The sequence below is a fragment of the Myxocyprinus asiaticus genome, chromosome 8 (genome assembly GCF_019703515.2).
Source record: "Myxocyprinus asiaticus isolate MX2 ecotype Aquarium Trade chromosome 8, UBuf_Myxa_2, whole genome shotgun sequence".
NCBI classification, from domain to species: Eukaryota; Metazoa; Chordata; class Actinopteri; order Cypriniformes; family Catostomidae; genus Myxocyprinus; species Myxocyprinus asiaticus.
In genome coordinates, this window is record NC_059351.1 from 53,887,004 (window position 1) to 53,908,029 (window position 21,026).

The 21,026-nt window shown below is 39.8% G+C and overlaps 1 protein-coding gene across 1 annotated transcript; it reads left to right on the forward strand.

The window, feature by feature from the left end:
- The first annotated feature begins 5,845 nt into the window (after positions 1 to 5,845).
- On the forward strand, positions 5,846 to 20,801 carry LOC127444658 (zinc finger protein 70-like). Its single transcript, XM_051704169.1, has 6 exons — positions 5,846 to 6,515; positions 10,003 to 16,123; positions 18,767 to 19,321; positions 19,425 to 19,476; positions 19,742 to 20,067; positions 20,151 to 20,801. Exons 1-2 carry the CDS (start codon positions 5,912 to 5,914, stop codon positions 10,896 to 10,898), a joined length of 1,500 nt encoding a protein of 499 aa, XP_051560129.1. The 5' UTR covers positions 5,846 to 5,911; the 3' UTR covers positions 10,899 to 16,123; positions 18,767 to 19,321; positions 19,425 to 19,476; positions 19,742 to 20,067; positions 20,151 to 20,801.
- Positions 20,802 to 21,026: the final 225 nt, after the last annotated feature.

Here is a 21,026-nt window from a genome sequence, read left to right on the forward strand (position 1 = left end):
AAAAAAAAAAAAACACGTTCATTTCGGCTAGAGTTTTCCAGAAGGCATGTGGAAGACTCTGAACTCAGCTGGAAGAAGATTCTATGGTCTGATGAGACCAAAATTGAGCTTTTTGGCCATCAAACCAGACACTTTGTTTGGCGCGAACCAAACGCAGCACAAAATCAAAAATACACCACCCCCACCATGAAGCATGGTGGTGGTAGCCAGGGGCACATTAACGCACAGGCTTACACAGCGTCCGCCACCCCATTTTCCCCTATCCATGTTTGCGGGAAGACCGCATCTAAACGCTTTCAGCGGGAGATGCAGTTGTTTACACGGAGACAGTGCACAACCCCCACCCCCGCTCAACGACTTGAAGGGGGCATCCGTGGACCTGCGAGCCCCTGGGCCCAGAGGCACCTTAAAGCGCCACTGGTGGTAGCATCACACTGTGGGGATACTTCCCTGCATCAGGCCTTGGAAGGCTTGGAAAGGTAGGGGGTACATTGAATGCTGCAAAATACTGGGAAATCCCGGAGGAAAACCTGATGCAGTCTGCAAGAGAACTGAGACTTGGGAGAAGATTTGTTTTCCAGAAAGACAACTATCCCAAGCATATAGCCAAAGCTACACAAGAATAGTTTCAAAACAACAATGTTAATGTCCTGGAGCGGCCGAATCAGAGTCCAGACCTCAACTCAATTGAGAATCTGTAGATGGACAGACCTTGAGCAGTTTTGCAAAGGAGAATGGGGGAAAATTGCAGTGTGCAGATGTCCCAAGTTGATAGAGTCCTATCCACATAGGCTCAAAGCTGTAATTGCTGCCATAGTGTATCTACTAAGTACTGACATGAAGGGGTGAATACTTATACAGTCAAATATTTTGTGTATAATATAATTATAAATTTTGACTAATTAGTAGAAAGGTGTTTTGACTTTGATATGAAAGAGTCTTTTTCTGTTGATCAGTGTCAAAAAAGGCAAATGAAGTTCACAATGATTCAGTATTTAAAAAGTAAAATCAAATATAAAAACAACCAAGGGGGGTGAATTCTTTTTATAGGCACTGTATCTTCTGATGAGTATAAATGTGTAGATTCCTTCCTACAGACAGGCAGTATTGTCATAGCATATGTGACTTGAACCTGTTTAGCTGTTTGTAAAGTGAACCAGTGTTTCCTTCTAAAGTCTGAACTACTGTAAGTGTACCTTGTTTGAAATACTTGTGATATAGTACCATTGAATGCCCAGTAGATGGCGTCGATGTATACATTTTGAGAAAAATGCTGAAATTGTTACCATGTAACCTTCAAATTGAAAGAACCTCTGTATGTGTAATAAGCATCTGGCTTCAACATGCAGCTGTTTGTTTGTAATCTCAAAAAGATAAAAAGAGAGAAAGGTTTCGAAACCGCACTGAACTTGTTTAAACTGTTTTATTATGTACTTGCGTTTAGAGTAGAAGATCATATTCATGTATTAGGATAGAAAAGTTTAACCTAAATGAAACAAGTGTTATAAGCATGTGATATACATAAATGTATGTTATGTAAATTAATGAATGGGTTATGCATTAAATTGTTTTACAGACAAATGCTTGAGACTCCAAAGCAAGAGATCTGCGAAAGAAGGTATTAAAGGCTCTCTGGAAGCTGCAAGTGATTTCACGCGGGAAATCCCTAGATTTAGAAAAATCCAAAGACTGATGAGTATATAAGCACTTGTGAATTAAGAGAACATTCGATTCGGCATCCTTTTAAGCTGTTCCCCCAATGCTAATCTTGCTCAGCTGAAATTTTAATACTTTTTAATTTTACTTTTGATGGCTAAAGTATAGTAACCAATAAAACTGTGGTTTTGATTTTGCAATTGTCTCCCTGTGCTTTGATTTTTGAGACTTCAAGTCTTTGAGTTGAAGAACTACCATGGAAGGGGATCTGCTGTCAAAATTGTAAGTAATGTAGGCCTAGTTTATATTTATCTTCCTGATAAAAACAACTGGATAAAATGTGTTAATAGACAATATAAGCAGCAACAGTAAAGACTTTAAATTTGCTATTTTACATTGAGTGCACAAGTTTTAAGACATTGGATGTGTCTCAATTAGCTCCTTAGTTCAGTAGTCAGGGCACTGTCACTTCTAGGCATGACCCATTAGCAACATTGACTAAGTGCACTGACATTTTCACTACCAAAAAATTCCCAGAAGACAAGTAATTTTATTTTAATTTTATTTATTTTTTTATATTCACTTTGCTTCAAAACAGCTTTACATAAATTCGTACTCAAATGTCTAAAAATTTCCAGTGAACATCTGTATAGAAAGTCATGCTTTAATTATTTGTCTTTAAACCCCCAGTGAGCAAGCCAAAGGGGACTGTGGCAAAGAATAAAACTTCATAAGAAAAAAGAATGCACAGCCTTCCAGATGCTAGCTGGCTATCTAGTAACTATTTTATGAACAAAATAGTTTAAAACATAGCCATTGATTGACAAACAATTATTCTAAACATCCTCTTGTATACTTATTGTATATTGCATATTGATAAATTTCATGGTGTGAAAATAATTAAAAGTTTGTTTTTATGTTTTACAACACCCAGCTTCGGTTTATGCTCATTGGTCACTGCCATCTTGGAAATGATGTCAAATGATTCTATTCTCTAAAGTCAAGGTTGATTGATCTACCACGACTTCACAAGACTGATGTCCAACTTTGGGTGGCGTTCCAGTCATTATTTCAAAATACAAAGTGGGAAAATTCAGAGTTCTGAGATGTCTGAAACGCACTATATATACAGAGGAAATGGGGAACATTAACCAGTGAGAACTAACAAGGTTAGGAAGCAAATAAGCACAGAGGGGCAAGGAGAGCACATGACAGACAACAAACCATGTGCTGCAACAAACTAAAACTGAACTGCAAAACACATAACTATAAAACACAAAAAGCCAGTACAGGATCCTGACAGTGCTCTCCCCTCAAATGGATGACTCTTGGCATCCATACAAGACAGTCCCAGGGGGAGCAGATGGCAGAACAGTCCAGGGGGCAGACTAAGGAGGCACTGGTGGAGCAGGAGGACCAAATGTGGCCCAAGGAGGTGCTAAAGTAACAGACAAGGGGAACAGGATAGATCAGAAGGGCGTTGCCAGAGAAGGAAGACAAAGAACATACCAAGGGAGGGTGGAAGAGAAAAATCAAGGTGGCGGCTCCAAGGCAGGTGCGGGGTTCGTCAGGTCCGGGGCGAGAGCGAGGTCTGATTGTTCCATGGCAAGGGCAGGGTTCTGCAAGTCAGGTAACTCCAGAGCTCTAGAGTGGGGACAAGATTGGGCAGCTCCAGAGCAGGGTCTTGCAGGTCAAAAGGCTCGAGAGTGTGAGTGGGGAACCCAAATGGAGGCATCTCCGGAGCAAGGATGAGGTCCAGTGGCACTTGAGTGGGAAGAGGGTCGGGTTGCTCCAGAACATGGTTCTGCAGGTCAGTGGTCTCCAGTTCTGATGCCTCCCCTTGCATTCCCCACTCATGCTCTGCAGAACCATGTTGTTCTGGAGATGCCTCCACATCTCCACAAGGGGAGGCATCAGAACTGGAAGAGCCAACCTTGACAGGGCAGACGGGAGGGGAGCCTGGCAAAATGGCCATTAAAGAAAGGATTGGACCAACCACTGGAAAGAGGGATTGGTCAGTGGTGGCTGCTAGGGAAAGGACTAGAGCAGCCGCAGGGGAGCATGAGTCGGCAGGGGCCACTGGGGAGAAAGGTTGATCATCATGTCAGTGAGGATGGAGGGGTTGGCAGTGGCCACAGGAGAGAAGGATGGGTTGGTGGCCGCAGCAGGAGAAGGGGCTGGGTCAGCAGCAGCCACAGGGAAAAGGGCTGGAATAACCACTGTGGCTGGGACAGGGAATAGTGGGAACAAAAGGGTCTCCATAGCTGGATGCCCTCATCTCCAGGACCACTAGTGTAGAAACCAGAATCTCGAGACAGGGATAGGTGGACGCCTCCATTGGAAAAGCACTGACAGGGGCCTCGGCTGTGCTGCAGCAGGAGCCTTCCTTCACTTCCTCCTCCACTGCATCTCAGAACTACTGTGGACTCAATTTCCTCCAAGGAAGCAGCAGTGACAAGGGCAGGCACCTCCAGAGGGGCTGCAATGGTAAGTTTGGGTGCCTCCAGGGGGCTTCAGTTACAAGTGTGGGCGCTTCCAGGGGGACTGCAGAAGCAAGGGCAGGTGCCATCACAAAAGCAACCCCAAGAGGAACTGCAGACCTCCTCCTCCTCCACTTCCTGGGGGTTTTGGAAAGGAGAGGAAGATTCCACATCTCAGAGGATGGCTGGGAAATCTCCTCCAGAGGAGGGGAGTGATCACTCAAGGCATCATTGCCAGCAGCGAGGACTCTTAAACCAGTGGTTATCAAACTGGTCCTGGAGGCCCCCCAACACTGCACATTTTGCATGTCGCCCTTTTCTGACACACCCAGTTTAAGTCTTGGAGTCTCCAATAACGAGCTGATGAGTTGAATCAGGTGTGTTTGATTGAGGAGACATCCAAAATGTGTAGTGTTGAGGGGCCTCCAGGACAGGTTCGAGAACCACTGTCTTAAACGAGCGGCAATAACGATGAACTCCGTTAGGCTCCAACTAGCATTGCTTCCAGGCATCTGAGACTTGAGGCTTGTTGAGACTTCCACTGAAGCGATCCTTGAGTGCCACCTCTTGAGTGCCGATTCTGGAGGAGATCTCCAAAAAACCCTGGGCAACCTGGGTAACATTTTTTTAATGGATTTGGAGTGGATATGGTGTAGTTTTGTGTACATTTAAGGAGTAAAAGAATGTATGTGAAGCTTTCTCCTTTCTTTTTTTTTCTTTTCTTTTTTTTTTGGCAATGGTTATGCAAGTTGGGTTACCTTGTATCTGCAGAAAGTCCTAAGGAATGTTTATGGTCATTTGCCTCTAGACCTTGGGGGTGAGGGAATTTTGCAGGTCAAACTATATGTCTTGAGGTAATAGTATACATTATACAAAAATATAAAATTGTACATAAAATATGGAAGTGTACAGCTACAGTATGCCAGTAAACAATGTTAAGCAGCTTTAAAAAAGTATATTTCCAGAGAGTAGAGAGTAGTTCTACTTCTGGATTCTCAAGTACCCTGTAAATGTTCAGTTTTATTATTCTCAAATGTCCAACCTCAACTGTTTTATTATTATTGTTCTCAATAAAATGTCAATCAATCATTCAGTCAATCAGTTTATTTATAAAGCACAATAAAAATAAAATAAAAAAGAAGTTGACCATTGTGCTGTACATACATAAAAACTAAAGGCTATAACGATCAGAAATTCAGACTCACACAATGCACAATACACTCAAAAACTAATTTTAAGCAAGGTCAAAAAGACAAGTCTTTAGTTTTGGAAGAAGGACATAGGTAGACGGTTCCATAGCTTCAGGGCAACTTTGACAAAGGCACGGTCACCCCTCGTCTTCAGTCTAGACCTGGGAATCGTCAGCCATCTCTGATCAGACGATCTTAGACATCTAACAGGTTTATTTATGCACAGTAGGTCAGAAAGATAAGAAGGTGCCATTCTATTTAAGGACTCAAAAACAAAGTTAATTTTTAAAATCATTTCTGTAGCTGATAGGCAGCCAGTGCAGAAAAATTTAAACAGGTAATATGGTAATATTTGCGAATGCCAGTGAAAAGTCTAGCAGCAGCGTTCTGGACCATTTGCCAATGAGCAATGTATGAAGATTAAATGTCCAGCATCTTCAATCTTAGAGAAAGAGCAGGTCAAATAAAGGTAGGGTAATGTTAATTTTCACAAGATTCAACAATGATCTTTACAAGATGTTTCTGAGATCCTCCTGCTGAATCTAGTGTTGATTGTGTTGTGTCTCCAGTCCAGCAGGAGTCGGTATGAAGCTCTTTAGTCCGCCGGTAAACTCACTAAACAAAGAAAGAAGAACTCACAGTTTGTTTAGATGTTCAGCTGCTGCGTCTTTCATACATTTATGTCACTTATCTGTTTCTATTCTTGATGATTTCCTCTCTTTCATGACAGCAAACCAAACGTTTTCTCTTTGTTTTGACAAGAGCTTTAAATATCCTGTTTCAGGAGTCTTATTGAGTTTTTGTGTTGAGCTGCTGAAGATGAGCGTCAGAGATCAGAGATCCAGAGACACACAGGACTCAGAGCTCAGCCTCACTTTACTCTGTTATACTGACACTCAGGAGAGTGTGTGTGACAGTAATCAGGGTGATCAAACCTCCACAGAGTCTCTGGCTTCTGTCTGTAACGCTGGAGAACAGCAGATGCTGCAGATACCATTGAAGATGTGTTCAGTGAAGCTGCTGGACTGCAGGAACCTGATGGAGATGAGAGGAGAAACCACAGCAGAGGAACAACATGATGATCACGATGAAGATGATGATGATGATGAAGAGGAGGAGGATGTTATTCAACATGATGGTCACGATGAAGATGAGGAGGAGGAGGATGATGATGATTTCATTCCTTCAGGTATGTTTCTCTCTTTAATGCTGTTTTGAAAAAGTCCTAACTCTAAATATGATCTTGCAAATTAATTAGCAGCACCTCAATCACTAGTTGTTGTGGTATCTTCAGCTGATCTCTGACGCTTTAGGTTTTCACAGTAAGATCAGTTCTATTTTATGTGTATCTTTGATACACGTTTACGTTAATAAAATTTGTATACATTTTTACTAAATTTTTGAGTATTTGACTGACTAATTAGATTGGTCTGGTACAGTTTGTTGGACGTTTTTGTCATTTTGAACATTATCAACTAAAATTGTTGGTGGAATGACCTTCCCAACTCCATCTGTGAAGTTGACTCACTTTCTGTCTTTAAAAAACAGACTAAAAAGACATCTTTTCCATGAGCACTTAACCAGTCACAAAACAAAATATAAAATTCCTGTTGCACTTTAATCTGTTTTAAATACCACTATTCTGATGCTAGTGAATCTTTGTAATGCGGCACTTTTCATACCACTGTCTCCTTAAGGTGATTCGCTTTTTTTCCGTCGCTTTGGATAAAAGTGTCTGCCAAATGAATAAATGTAAAAGATATATTTTTTGTTAACTAAAATTACATGCCATTTTATTTTGTTAAACTGACTAAACTTTTTGAAAATGACGTGACAAAACATTAAGACATTTCCTTCAAAAGATTAAAACAAACAAAAATAACTGTGTAAAAATTAATTCTGTTGTTGCTTAGGGCTGGGTATCGCCAGCCATCTCGCGATACAATACTGCGATACGTCACGATTCTATATATCGCGATTCCTTATGATATCATGATTTCAATTTCACATTTAATTTAAATTCATTTGGATATATTTCAGTTATATAATGTCCATTTTGCTTACATACAGTATGAAAGAAAATATTTTTCAGCTAATGCTGTTATTTATTATACAGGGAACCTTCTACCTTGTTAAATTACGGACATATCAATTTTACACATTTTATTTTATCATTCGTTTTTCATCGTTTTGGTGACATTTTAGATTTAACAATATTGTCCATGTATTACAAATTCAATACATCATATTTATTGATGTATATATTACAGTTGATGTCAGAAGTTTGCATACACTTTAGCCAAATACATTTAAACTCAGTTTTTCACAATTCCTGACATTTAATCGTAGAAAACATTCCCTGTTGTAGGTCAGTTAGGATCACTACTTTATTTTAAGAATGTGAAATATCAGAATAATAGTAGAGAGAATGATTTATTTCAGCTTTTATTTCTTTCATCACATTCCCAGTGGGTCAGAAGTTTACATACACTTTGTTATTATTTGGCAGCATTGCCTTTAAATTGTTTAACTTGGGTCAAATGTTTTGGGTATCCTTCCACAAGCTTCTCACAATAAGTTGCTGGAATTTTGGCCCATTCCTCCAGACAGAACTGGTGTAACTGAGTCAGGTTTGTAGGCCTCCTTGCTCGCACACACTTTTTCAGTTCTGCCCACAAATCTTCTGTCAGATTGAGTTCAGGGCTTTGTGATGGCCACTCCAAAACCTTGACTTTGTTGTCTTTAAGCCTTTTTGCCACAAATTTTTAGGTATGCTTGGGGTCATTGTCCATTTGGAAGACCCATTTGCAACCAAGCTTTAACTTCCTTGCTGATGTCTTGAGATGTTGCGTCAATATATCCACATAATTTTCCTTCCTCATGATGCCATCTATTTTGTGAAGTGCACCAGTCCCTCCTGCAGCAAAGCACCCCCACAACATGATGCTGCCACCCCCATGCTTCATGGTTGGGATGGTGTTCTTTGGCTTGCAAGCCTCACCCTTTTTCCTCCAATCGTTATGATGGTCATTATGGCCAAACAGTTCAATATTTTTTTAATCAGACCAGAGGACATTTCTCCAAAAAATAAGATCTTTGTCCCCATGTGCACTTGCAAACTGTAGTCTGGCTTTTTTATGGAGGTTTTGGAGCAGTGGCTTCTTCCTTGCTGAGCAGCCTTTCAGGTTATGTCGATATAGGACTCGTTTTACTGTGGATATAGATACTTGTCTACCTGTTTCCTCCAGCATCTTCACAAGGTCCTTTGCTGTTGTTCTGGGATTGATTTACACTTTTCGCACCAAACTACGTTCATCTCTAGGAGACAGAATGCATATCCTGCCTGAGCGGTGTGATGGCTGTGTGGTCCCATGATGTTTATACTTGCGTACTATTGTTTATACAGATGAATGTGGTACCTTCAGGTGTTTGGAAATGGCTCCCAAGGATGAATCAGACTTGTGGAGGTCCACAGTTTTTTTTTTTTTTTTTTTTTTTTTTTTTTTTCCTGAGGTATTGGCTGATTTCAAGCAAAGAGGCACTGAGTTTGAAGGTAGGCCTTAAAATACATCCACAGTTACACTTCCAATTCAGTACACCTCCTATCAGAAGCTAATTGCCTAAAGGCTTGACATCATTTTCTGGAATTTTCCAAGCTGCTTAAAGGCACAGTTAACTTAGTGTATGTAAACTTCTGACCCACTGGAACTGTGATATATTCAATTAAAAGTGAAACAATCTGTCTGTAAACAGTTGTTGGAAAAATTACTCATGTCATGCACAAAGTAGATGTCCTAAACGACTTGCCAAATCTATAGTTTGCTAATATGAAATCTGTGGAGTTTTAATGACTTCAACCTAAGTGTATGTATACTTCTGACTTCAGTGTATATTTATTCTGACATGTATGTTGTTTACATGCCTAATTTGTACTATTTACAAGTATTTACTTAGATATGTGCTAAAACGGTACCGTCTCTAAGTCGTGTGACAGGGTCTTTGACAGTAGTGTTTGTTTGGTCGAACGGCTTCTTTACAGCATCCATGCTAGGTGTGATTAGAATTAAATGTTTCTTTTGTTTTTGGTAAATTACTGACTGTAGAGAACATAAATAACAAAAAGTTCAAAGTTTGAAATCAAGCTGCCTTGCGTTATTGTGTGTGCTATTGCTTAACGAAAAGTACCCCATAGTACCACTTAGCATCCAACCAGCAGCAATTAGTCGGTTTGAACGTGAACACCGCACCAGTGTGAACATTATGATACTGTGGCAAGTCTAATTTATGGCAGTTATATATCAGATAATAGTGGTATTTGAAGAGGCATTCGCAGCTCAGACTCTACCTGTCCGTGGAAATGGCACGAATCTGAGCCCAGTTCTGCAATAGGGGCTGTTCAAACAGGACGCTAGCCGGAGCGAAACAGATGCTTTTTCAAATTAAACTCCTTAAAGATTTTGTATGTCTTAAAATTGATGAATATTTAAATTTAATTTGGCAGCCTTGTTGTTGAATGCAGTTATGTCCATACATCACAGATCAACCAAACTCAATAAAATTTGGGTTTAAGAATTGTTGTTTTTTTTTTAAATCAAACTAGATAATCCAAACAGGACTGATAACTGTATTCTGCTGTTGTATCAACTTAACCAGTGATGTTAATTTGTTCCATTTAGATGAGAACAGTGGTTCATCTTCTGATGAAGAAACAACTTCTACATCAAAAGCAAGACATGAGAGAACCTTTACTTCCTCAGAAGACAGGAAGCATCAGCAGTTCCCCTGTGAGTTGTGCGGGAAGGTGTTCTCTGGTTCCTCTAATATGAAGGCTCACAGGAAGACACACAGCAATGAAAAACCTTTTCAATGCATTGAGTGTGACAAGTGTTTCAGAAGAAACAAAAATCTTGTTCTTCATGGGAGAATACACACAGGAGAGAAACCGTTCAAGTGTCCTCACTGTGAGAATCGATTCAGACACAGACACCATGTGAAGGAACACTGTGTCCGTTTTCACGCCAATAAGCGACTGTATCAGTGCAGCGAATGTGGGAAAACCTTTGTACAACTAGATTCTCTAAAGTTGCATCAGAAAATGCACTTAAAAACCTATCAATGCTCACACTGCGATAAACAATTTAGGAACAATTCTCGTCTGATACTCCATGAGAGAACGCACTCTGGAGAGAAACCTTTCCTCTGCTCTTACTGTGGAAAGAGATTTTCTGATCGACGTAATTTCAGAGTTCATGTGAGAGTTCACACGGGAGTAAAGCCTTATAAATGTAGCATTTGTGGGAAGAGCTTCAGTCAATCTTCCCACTTATCCAAGCACCAGAAAACACATACTGGAGAAAGACCTTACAAATGCTCTCTGTGTGACAAAACGTTTTCTCGATCAGATGTGCTGAAATCCCATCAGAGAGTGCATACAGGAGAGAAACCATACCGCTGCCCAATCTGCAGGAAGGAATTCGCTCATTTAGCAAGTTTTAGTACTCATAAGAAGATACATGTTAAAGACCAAACTGTTCTGGAATCCACTAGCATCTTTTCATGCCTCAATCTGTGACAAGCAGCATATATTTGAGCATATATGACTCAAATTTGTTTTGCTGTTTGTAAAGTGATCCAGTGTTTCCTACTGAGTGTAAACTAAATGTACCGTGTTTGAAATGCTTGTGATGTAGTACCTTTGAATGCCCAGATGGTGTCAATGTATACATTTTGAGAACGATGCTGATGTTGTAATCATGTAAATAGGGCTAGGCGATAAAACAATATCGATATTTATCGGAAAAAATAAATCCTTTATGTCGATTATAAACTTCTGAGTAGTTTTTGATATTTAACACATGTTCTACAACTAGACGATCGGATCAGGTATGTGTTGCTAAAAACACGAGTACAAAAACACGAGTACAAAAACGCGAGTAGTTTAGCAAAGATATACACACGATTAGCTATCATCCATAGCGCTGTCACAGGAAAGAAACTGTTTCTACTTTTAGTGTTTATTGGCAGTTCATTGAAAGGTTGCATATCCTGTGGAGTTTAACAAGTAATGTTTACATTCATTCTTGAGGTCTGACATACATGTGGAATGCATGTCCTTCCCTATTAATGGTATGAAATAAATATTGCGATAATATTTTCGGCCATATCGCCCAGCCCTACATGTAACCTTCAAATGGAAAGAACCTCTGTATGTGTAATAAGCATCTGGCTTCAACATGCAGCTGTTTGTTTGTAATCTCAAAAAGATAAAAAGAGAGAAAGGTTTCGAAACCGCACTGAACTTGTTTAAACTGTTTTATTATGTACTTGCGTTTAGAGTAGAAGATCATATTCATGTATTAGGATAGAGAAGTAAAGTAACCAGTGATATAAACCTGTGGTAGACATAAATGTACAACAGAGAATGGAGTATGTTGAATATTTTTTTACAGATAAAACATCCAAAAGAGTGTTCAGGTGACTTCACCTGAAGAATCCTGATAGACTGATAATTCACATCTGCATCCTAACTCAAAATCAATGCCTTACTGTCGGATGAGTATTTCAGTGGGCAAATATTCAATATTGTGCTACCAATTTGGTGCTGGTGCCACCGATTGTAGTACTTGGTGGCACCGGTGCCATCGCTCTCAAATTTAAGTCTGAAGCTCTGTCCTAAATGACTAATATGAAATCATCTTTTATCTTAAAACTAAACTGTCGCTAGAGGTTAATTAATATGCACACAGTTAATATGCACGTAAATTTGCCTGTATTTATCGTTAAATACGAAAGCCATGCTCATGATAGATGGCGGCAACAGAGAAAACCATTTAAAATGACATGTATAACAGTATGGTTAAGATCTGCTTATTTATAACTCCACTTTACATGCATTTCAGCCACGGTTACCATTATTTAAATTCTAAAAATGATAGTATAATGAATACGTCCCTCACTGAACCAATCGGTCATTTGAATATGAACAAAATGAGACGGCAATTAATTACTGATGGAAATGTAGTGCTTTGGTGCACAGTGTAACTAAATATTTAGGTATTAATTGTCCTATTTTTATGTATTGTTTAAAGTTAAGAGAAGCATTTTAAGAGTATAGGAAAAATAAGATCTGCTCTGTTGTCATTTGTGGCGAAAATGGTTGTAGTGCTTAAAGCTGCATCACCAAACACAATTGCACACCCTACAAATGGACAACAACTTGGAAGTTGTTTCTGTGTTTTATACTGGGATAATATATTTTAACATAAACAAATCATACACATCAGCTTTAAACTCTGTTTTTCAAGTGTCTTAGTACATTTACGACTCTGCTTTTGGTTCAGCGACTCACTCGAAACGCAAAAGAGGCTCATTTGTCGCCACCTACTGGCACAAAAGCGTAATTTGCTGAAATGGGTTAGTTTAGGAACGCCCACCCCGGTGTTTGCTGAAACGGGTTAGTTTAGGAACGCCCACCCCGGTGTTTGCTGAAATGGGTTAGTTTAGAAACGGCCACCCCGGTGTTTGCTGAAATGGGTTAGTTTAGAAACGGCCACCCCGGTGTTTGCTGAAATGGGTTAGTTTAGAAACGCCCACCCCGATGTTTGCTGAAACGGGTTAGTTTAGAAACGCCCATCCCGGTGTTTGCTGAAATGGGTTAGTTTAGGAACGCCCACCCCGGTGTTTGCTGAAATGGGTTAGTTTAGGAACGCCCACCCCGGTGTTTGCTGAAATGGGTTAGTTTAGGAACGCCCACCCCGGTGTTTGCTGAAATGGGTTAGTTTAGAAAGGCCACCCCGGTGTGCGCTGAAACGGGTTAGTTTAGGAACGCCCACCCCGGTGTTTGCTGAAATGGGTTAGTTTAGGAACGCCCACCCCGGTGTTTGCTGAAATGGGTTAGTTTAGGAACGCCCACCCCGGTGTTTGCTGAAATGGGTTAGTTTAGAAACGGCCACCCCGGTGTTTGCTGAAATGGGTTAGTTTAGAAACGGCCACCCCGATGTTTGCTGAAACGGGTTAGTTTAGAAACGCCCATCCCGGTGTTTGCTGAAACGGGTTAGTTTAGAAACGCCCACCCCGGTGTTTGCTGAAACGGGTTAGTTTAGAAACGCCCATCCCGGTGTTTGCTGAAATGGGTTAGTTTAGAAACGCCCACCCCGGTGTTTGCTGAAATGGGTTAGTTTAGAAACGGCCACCCCGGTGTTTGCTGAAACGGGTTAGTTTAGAAACGCCCATCCCGGTGTTTGCTGAAACGGGTTAGTTTAGAAACGCCCACCCCGGTGTTTGCTGAAATGGGTTAGTTTAGGAACGGCCACCCCGGTGTTTGCTGAAATGGGTTAGTTTAGAAACGGCCACCCTGGTGTTTGCTGAAATGGGTTAGTTTAGGAACGGCCACCCCGGTGTTTGCTGAAATGGGTTAGTTTAGAAACGCCCACCCCGGTGTTTGCTGAAATGGGTTAGTTTAGGAACGGCCACCCCGGTGTTTGCTGAAATGGGTTAGTTTAGAAACGGCCACCCTGGTGTTTGCTGAAATGGGTTAGTTTAGAAACGCCCACCCTGGTGTTTGCTGAAATGGGTTAGTTTAGAAACGGCCACCCTGGTGTTTGCTGAAATGGGTTAGTTTAGAAACGCCCACCCTGGTGTTTGCTGAAATGGGTTAGTTTAGAAACGGCCACCCTGGTGTTTGCTGAAATGGGTTAGTTTAGAAACGCCCACCCCGGTGTTTGCTGAAATGGGTTAGTTTAGGAACGGCCACCCCGGTGTTTGCTGAAATGGGTTAGTTTAGAAACGGCCACCCTGGTGTTTGCTGAAATGGGTTAGTTTAGAAACGGCCACCCTGGTGTTTGCTGAAATGGGTTAGTTTAGAAACGGCCACCCTGGTGTTTGCTGAAATGGGTTAGTTTAGAAACGGCCACCCCGGTGTTTGCTGAAATGGTCAGTGACTGAATCTGAACAAATCTTTTTTGCTGAACGGATTCAGAAGACTTGAGTCGGGATGAATCAGAGTCCCCACCATCGGATTTGAAAAAACAAAACACAAATTGGATTCATCATGTGCTGAACAAGGACTTGAAAGAAACAGGAGTAAACAGCACAACTGCCATGGGACTCGGCTGAGAATGTGATGATTATGTTTCCATTTCAAGTTCTTTCGTTCCAGTCAATGTTTTGATAACACAGTACTCACTACAATATATATTGCTGAACAAAGTCATATTAATCGTCTACTCTTAAGTATTTAAATAATATATAGTGTAAAACGTTAAAATAATAATTTTGTGGGGGCCTGGGTAGCACAGCGAGTACTGACGCTGACTACCACCCCAGGAGAGTGACTCCAGCCAGGTCTCCTAAGCAACCAAATTGACCCGGTTGCTAGGGAGGGTAGAGTCACATGTGGTAACCTCCTCGTGGTCGTAATTAGTGGTTCTCGCTCTCAATGGGGCATGTGGTAAGTTGTGTGTGGATCATGGAGAGTAGCATGAGCCTCCACATGCTGTGAGTCTCCGCGGTGTCATGCACAACGAGCCACGTGATAAGATGCACGGATTGACGGTCTCAGAAGTGGAGGCATCTGAGACTTGTCCTCCGCCAGCTGGATTGAGGTGAGTAACCGCGCCACCACGAGGACCTACTAAGTAGTGGGAATTGGGAATTCCAAATTGGGAGAAAAATAATAATAATTCTGTGTGAACCATAGCGTGGAATTATTTCCCAAATAACACACATATATCTCCGACATTTCTGTATAAGATCATTTCATCTGGAAAGCATCAAAATCTAATTAAACATCTTAAAAACATTCTAAATCATAAACGTGTCAAAGACGTGCTGAATTTCTTATTGACATCCGAGACATACGTATTGAAAATACGTCTTCCAGATGTAAACACGTATCAAATCAACATCAAGGTGATGTTCCACCCATTTCATCACCATGACCCACCATCTCTGCTTACAGCCAATGCTGAGATCACTTCATTTGACGGACACCAGTATCGGCCAATAGGAAAGCGCAGTTGGCAAAAAAGGGCAGGTCTGTATAAGTTTATGGTGATCGTCTGACCGGATGGGAAAAGTTTCTCTTCTAGTTTTCTCTCTCTCTCTCTCTCTCTCTCTCTAACAACTGATATGTGATTTCTCACATTTGCTTGAATGAAAAACACTGTATTTTATAAACCTGACTGAATCAACTGAGTTTATCAATAATAAACTGCTGAAGGGAGTGATGAAGTGATCCTCAGGGTTTATTTGGAGTTTGTAGTGTTAGATCAAAGCTCGTTATTTTTTTTGTTGTTAAAAAATAACAAAATGTTATTATTGAGAGAGTGCAACCAAAATCCATTTTCCAAACCATGTCTTTACCCAAATCCACTTTGATAAACCTATAATAATGATATTATAAATATTCTAGAGCTGTCAGGATGGATTTCTTGGGAAATTGCATACATACGTCATTCGTGCATGCATGTTGACGTCATATCCGGACACAGAGAAAATAAGCTCCGGCTACAGTAGCACATGTATGGTGTGGGAGTAGCTGAAGCTGAAAGTTTGTTGTCACAACGAACGAGAAAAATTGACCATGGATCGTTCAAAATGGCACACCTCCGGGGAATCACCAGTTGTAAAAACAAAGAAACTCCAAACAGATCAGAGTCTACAAGCAAAAAGGGAAAGCAACAGAATCCGTAATAAAACCCAAATCAACATCAGCTTGGCTTTTCAGAGGTGGCAACAACTCCGAGATCTGAAAGGATTTAAAAGTGACCCAGAGATGGCTTTTTTCTTACTCAACAGGTAAGATATTTTATTGATATGGTGTATATATATATAGTTGTGTAATCACACACACACACACACACACACACACACACATGTTTGTGTGTGTGTGTGTGTGTAGTGAAATACAAAAATTATACTGTAATCGGTGCAGAACTTTTCACTTGCTAGCACACGTGTGTATTTTCCTTTATAACATCAATAATTAATATAAATAAATCCTTCAGTTCTAGGCTTGCCAAGGACATGTGAGTCTTGAAATGATGTTGACCATTAGTTACTGCCAGAATATTCCGGGTTCAGTTCAGAAGTTTATAACTTTGTAAAAGCACTTGCATTAATTCTTCTGTTAAAACTGGTGTATTATTCGAGCTGTAAAATTGTTTAATCCTTGTACAATTGTTTTAGGATTTGTTGACATCATCATGACAACAAAGTTGTATAATAAAATTGTCTATATCTTTCCACAGATGTGGTTAGTAAGTGATTTAATCACAGTAAAATCATGTTAACACACATATTGTTTATGTCTTGTGTCTATACTTTTGAAACAGTGAGTATTTTAATGTTTACAGATTGACCCCATTGACTTCCATTGTAAGTGTCTCACTGGAACACACATTTAAAGAAAAGGAGGGACGAGTCGAAATTAATTTCTGTGGTAATCAATATTATGACATAAATACTGTCGATTGAGATTAACTTGTGTTGAACCCGGAATATTCCTTTAAGAAATCTTCTTAAAGTTAACTTAATTTAAATATGTAAAATGAATATGTGATATGTACAGCTAATAGGTCAAAGTCATGGCAGGTTGATATTTTAAGTTCATTTAATATACTTAAAATGTAGATTAATTTAGCTTAAAAAGCAATGCAAACTTATTTCCTTAAACTTTGTGATGCATAACCTTTTATAATAATATAATAAAATGTAACAGTGTTTAAACGGCTGCCTATAGAAAGGTGTATTTCATTTATTTCACTATATTTAATACATTTTCATTTAATGGACCATGGTGGAGTAACACTTCCAGCAATGCTCTAATATGCTCAATATATTAAACTAATATTTTAATATATTTTTATGAAGTTGGTGGACCATTTCTGATGCCTGTACAGCTAAAACAAAATCTTTTGATGGCTATGTTCATTTTATTTTAGAGAGAGAAACTGTATAACTAACAGTTTTATTTTACCTATTGAGGAATAAATAGGCATACTTGATAAAAAAATAACTTAATTATTTCTCACAAAATGTGTCTTGGACTAATGAAAGTGTTTAGTGTGACTGTGTTGAATTTCTTTGAAATGCAATTCAGTAAATTCCACTTCCTGTGGGGCGTGGCCAATTCAAATTCCAACTCATGGAGTCATTCTGAATTTTGTGATTTTTCTTGACTACAATGCTAATGACAGACAGGCATAAAGCGTCAGAGACTGCGACCCTTTATCTGGATAAGGTCATAAACCGTTTAAGCATAAACCGATCGACACGTGAACGTTTTTTGCCCATTTTCCCGATTTCACTTTGCATGTAAACATCATTACCGGCGTACTTTCAGCTTATCCAATGCGGAAAATAATTTTATTACAGAGTATTTTTGTCTTGTTTACCAGTAAAAATATAAAAACATTCTTAAAACAAGATCATTTACTTGAGAAGCAGAGTGACACACTCAGAGTGTTTTTTTTTTTTATTTAATGGGTAAACATGTTTATTTTTCTTACCCATTGGCAAATATATATTTTGTCTTGTTTTAAGCATAAACCACATCACATTTTGTTGGATTTCTCTGAACTCTGAAAACAAGGGGTCATGAAATGCATTTTCAAATCTTTATATTATGTTTTTCATGGTTAGATTATGAAGTTAGCAAAGTTTTTTGCACCAGTAAAGTTGAAATATTTGTAAAAAAATAATATTTTTCCATCCTCATTTTCACTCTCTGTCAAAAACACTCCGTTTCAAGGGGCGTTACCTCTTTCAGAATCGGATGTAAACACCCACTGCTGTGATTGGCTTCTTCATTGCCCTCTCTCAGGCCGTGTGTGACGTGTTTTGATGCTCGAGATGGCCAGCGCTGTAATTGATCCGTACATGTTTGAGCCCGAAGAGTCAGAAGGAAATGAACCAGCGCAACCACAACGATTGCAACAATCTATTTCAGCTTGGCAATTGCTTGTGCTTGTTCAAATCTATCATCTAATGGTCTGATGTAAGATGTACAGTGACATTCAAACTGCTGAGTAACGTACCTTTTAGGAGTTATGTGACATATCTGAAGAAGTGGCATTTCTAAATAACAACAGACTGCCAAATTGAACTGTACAGAATTTGTGTTTTACAAAATAAAGAAAACTTGTCATAAAGCATGTACAATATAATCTCAATACAATAACAAAAAGCATTCATAGAAATGACAATTAAAATATTCTTTCTCTGAATGTTGTTCAGGCGTTACAGGAGGTTTGTCAGCTGGTGCTATCTGGGCAGGAAGGTCAGGGTGGTCATCCCTTCATGTGTTGGCCTGCGTATATGGAGGGAGTTTCCGATGCCACCGATATGTGGGATTTATGTGATGTACTCTGAAAAGATATCCAACATGCCAGAAAATTAATCATCAGTGTAACTTTCTCTCTCTTTCTGTCTATCATTCAGGGATTTTCTGCCGAGAGGATCTGGCATCATCACTCACAGACCGCTTATTCTCCAGCTAATGAACAGCAAAGCATGATTTTATGCACTGCACGGTTGCCACACGATTGGCTGATCAGATAATGACAGGTGTACCTAATAAAGTGCTAGTTTCAGTTATCTAGTTTTTTCACAGTACTTCGTCACCACGTATGTCGGAGAGAAAGCAAGACTAAAGACCAGGTGTGTGTGTACAGTATATAGTCTTGTGTTGCCACACTTCTGTCATCATAAAGTCTGGTCCACACTGCAGCATAAACACATTTTGCGTTTTGTTCTTGCGTGCCCATTAGTTTGTGTTCATCTGAAACACATCTGTAAATTCCCTCCAAGATGCATTAGAAACGGATAGCAATCCGATCGCACAAACATCTCAGTAAAAGCGCACGAAGAGACCAAGTGTAAATACACTATTAATGCTGTGATTGTGTGTTTGTTTGTATCGTAGGTGATGTTGTTGATAGACATTGAGCTCTTTTACATCAACACAAACCACGAAGACTTCATCGGCTTTGCCAAGTGAGTGACCTCTGACCTCACTTTTAACTTAGACCCTGATTCCAGTCACACTTATGTGTGTAATTGTATTGTACGCATGTGTGTGTGTGTGTGTGTGTGTTAGTGCACAGCAGAGAAGTGCAGCGGTCAGTAAGAAGAGAGCAATGCCCAATCAGGTACAACACAAACTCAGAAGGCTAATTCGCCATGGCATCCCTCGGGAATCTCAAATGGGTTTTTAGAGCAGCAAAATATACTTGTTAGAAATATACATTTTAAAAACACACAGCAGCTTGAAATTTGACATTTTAAGTTTAACTGTGTGTGATTTATGTTAAAGTGTCTTCCGTCGAATACACGGGCTTATATTTAAAATTGAACGGTGAGTGCTGATTGGTTTGTTTCGCCATCTCATTATCATATCCCCACCCCTCCGTCTAGGTGATCAGAAGGGATTGGCTGATGATCAACATTGGCATAATGAAGGGCGGGTCAAAGGACTACCGGTTCATTCTGATGGCGGAGTCTCTGTCCACGTACAAAGATGAGGAGGTGTGTGTGTTTTATGTGGTTTACAGTATGTACGTGTAATTTAAGGAGAGTATATGCCTCATTATGTGACTTGATTATTGAAATAAAACTCTGTGTGTGATTTCCAGGAGAAAGAGATGTTTTGTGCTGCCTCTGGATAACATGAAGATCAGAGATGTCGAGAAAGGCTTCATGTCCACCAAACACATCTTTGCCATCTTTAACACCGAGCAGAGGTGTGTGTGTGTGTGTTTGTAAATGCATACATCTTACAATATTTTAGTGAATTTCCTTTCAGTTGCTGTTTGTGTGTGTTTAGGAATGTGTATAAAGATCTTCGTCAGATTGAGTTGGCCTGTGACGTCTATCTTGAGAAAGACAGGTACCTGTGTCTGCTGAAGGCCTCGACATACTTCCTACAAAATTGAAGAACGAACGGGTGTGACGTCATTTAGAACAAAATCTGGCCAAGAAGAAGGTGTTTTTGCATTCGTTTCGGTGGTTCGTAACAGCTCGCTGTGGAAAAATTCTTATCGACTGCTAAACACCTTCTTACTGTCATTGGTCCACGTCATCAGTGGGTGTGACCTGTAGCTCCACCTACCTTGAGGCTGATGGCTAATTCTGTTTATGTTGTTCAGTGAGTCAAAATCTGTCAACATGAACACATCGATGTGCAGAGTTATTAGCGAGCTGGTGCAAATGTACCTACATCTGTACGATCGTTTAGAGACATTTTCCAAGACTAAGTCATGTGATTTTTTTTTAAGTCACCTCCCACATCGGTGTGGCGGGTGTCTGAATGTTCACAAACAGTATACCGTTGCTCGGCTGTTTAGAACGAAGAAGAACTTCTACAGAAGTATATCGAAGCCTTGAGTCTCACCTGAATCTGTGATATCAGCACCAGCACCATATCTGTGCCTGTACCGCCCCCTGTGGACGACACCTGGACACAGACCAACCCCAGGTACGAGATGCCAAAATGAGTGAACGGATTAACTTTTCAAATGAAATTTTAACATTTAACACCATTAAATTGATTTAATGGGAGTTAGTAAAATGTTTGCAATTTAATTTGGCGTTTAAAACCGTTCCATCCCATATATCTTTTTAACTACAGATCGACCGATAATCGGTTTAACCGATATTTTTGACCGATATTTGTACTTTTCTACTTTTTTTTTCTATTTCA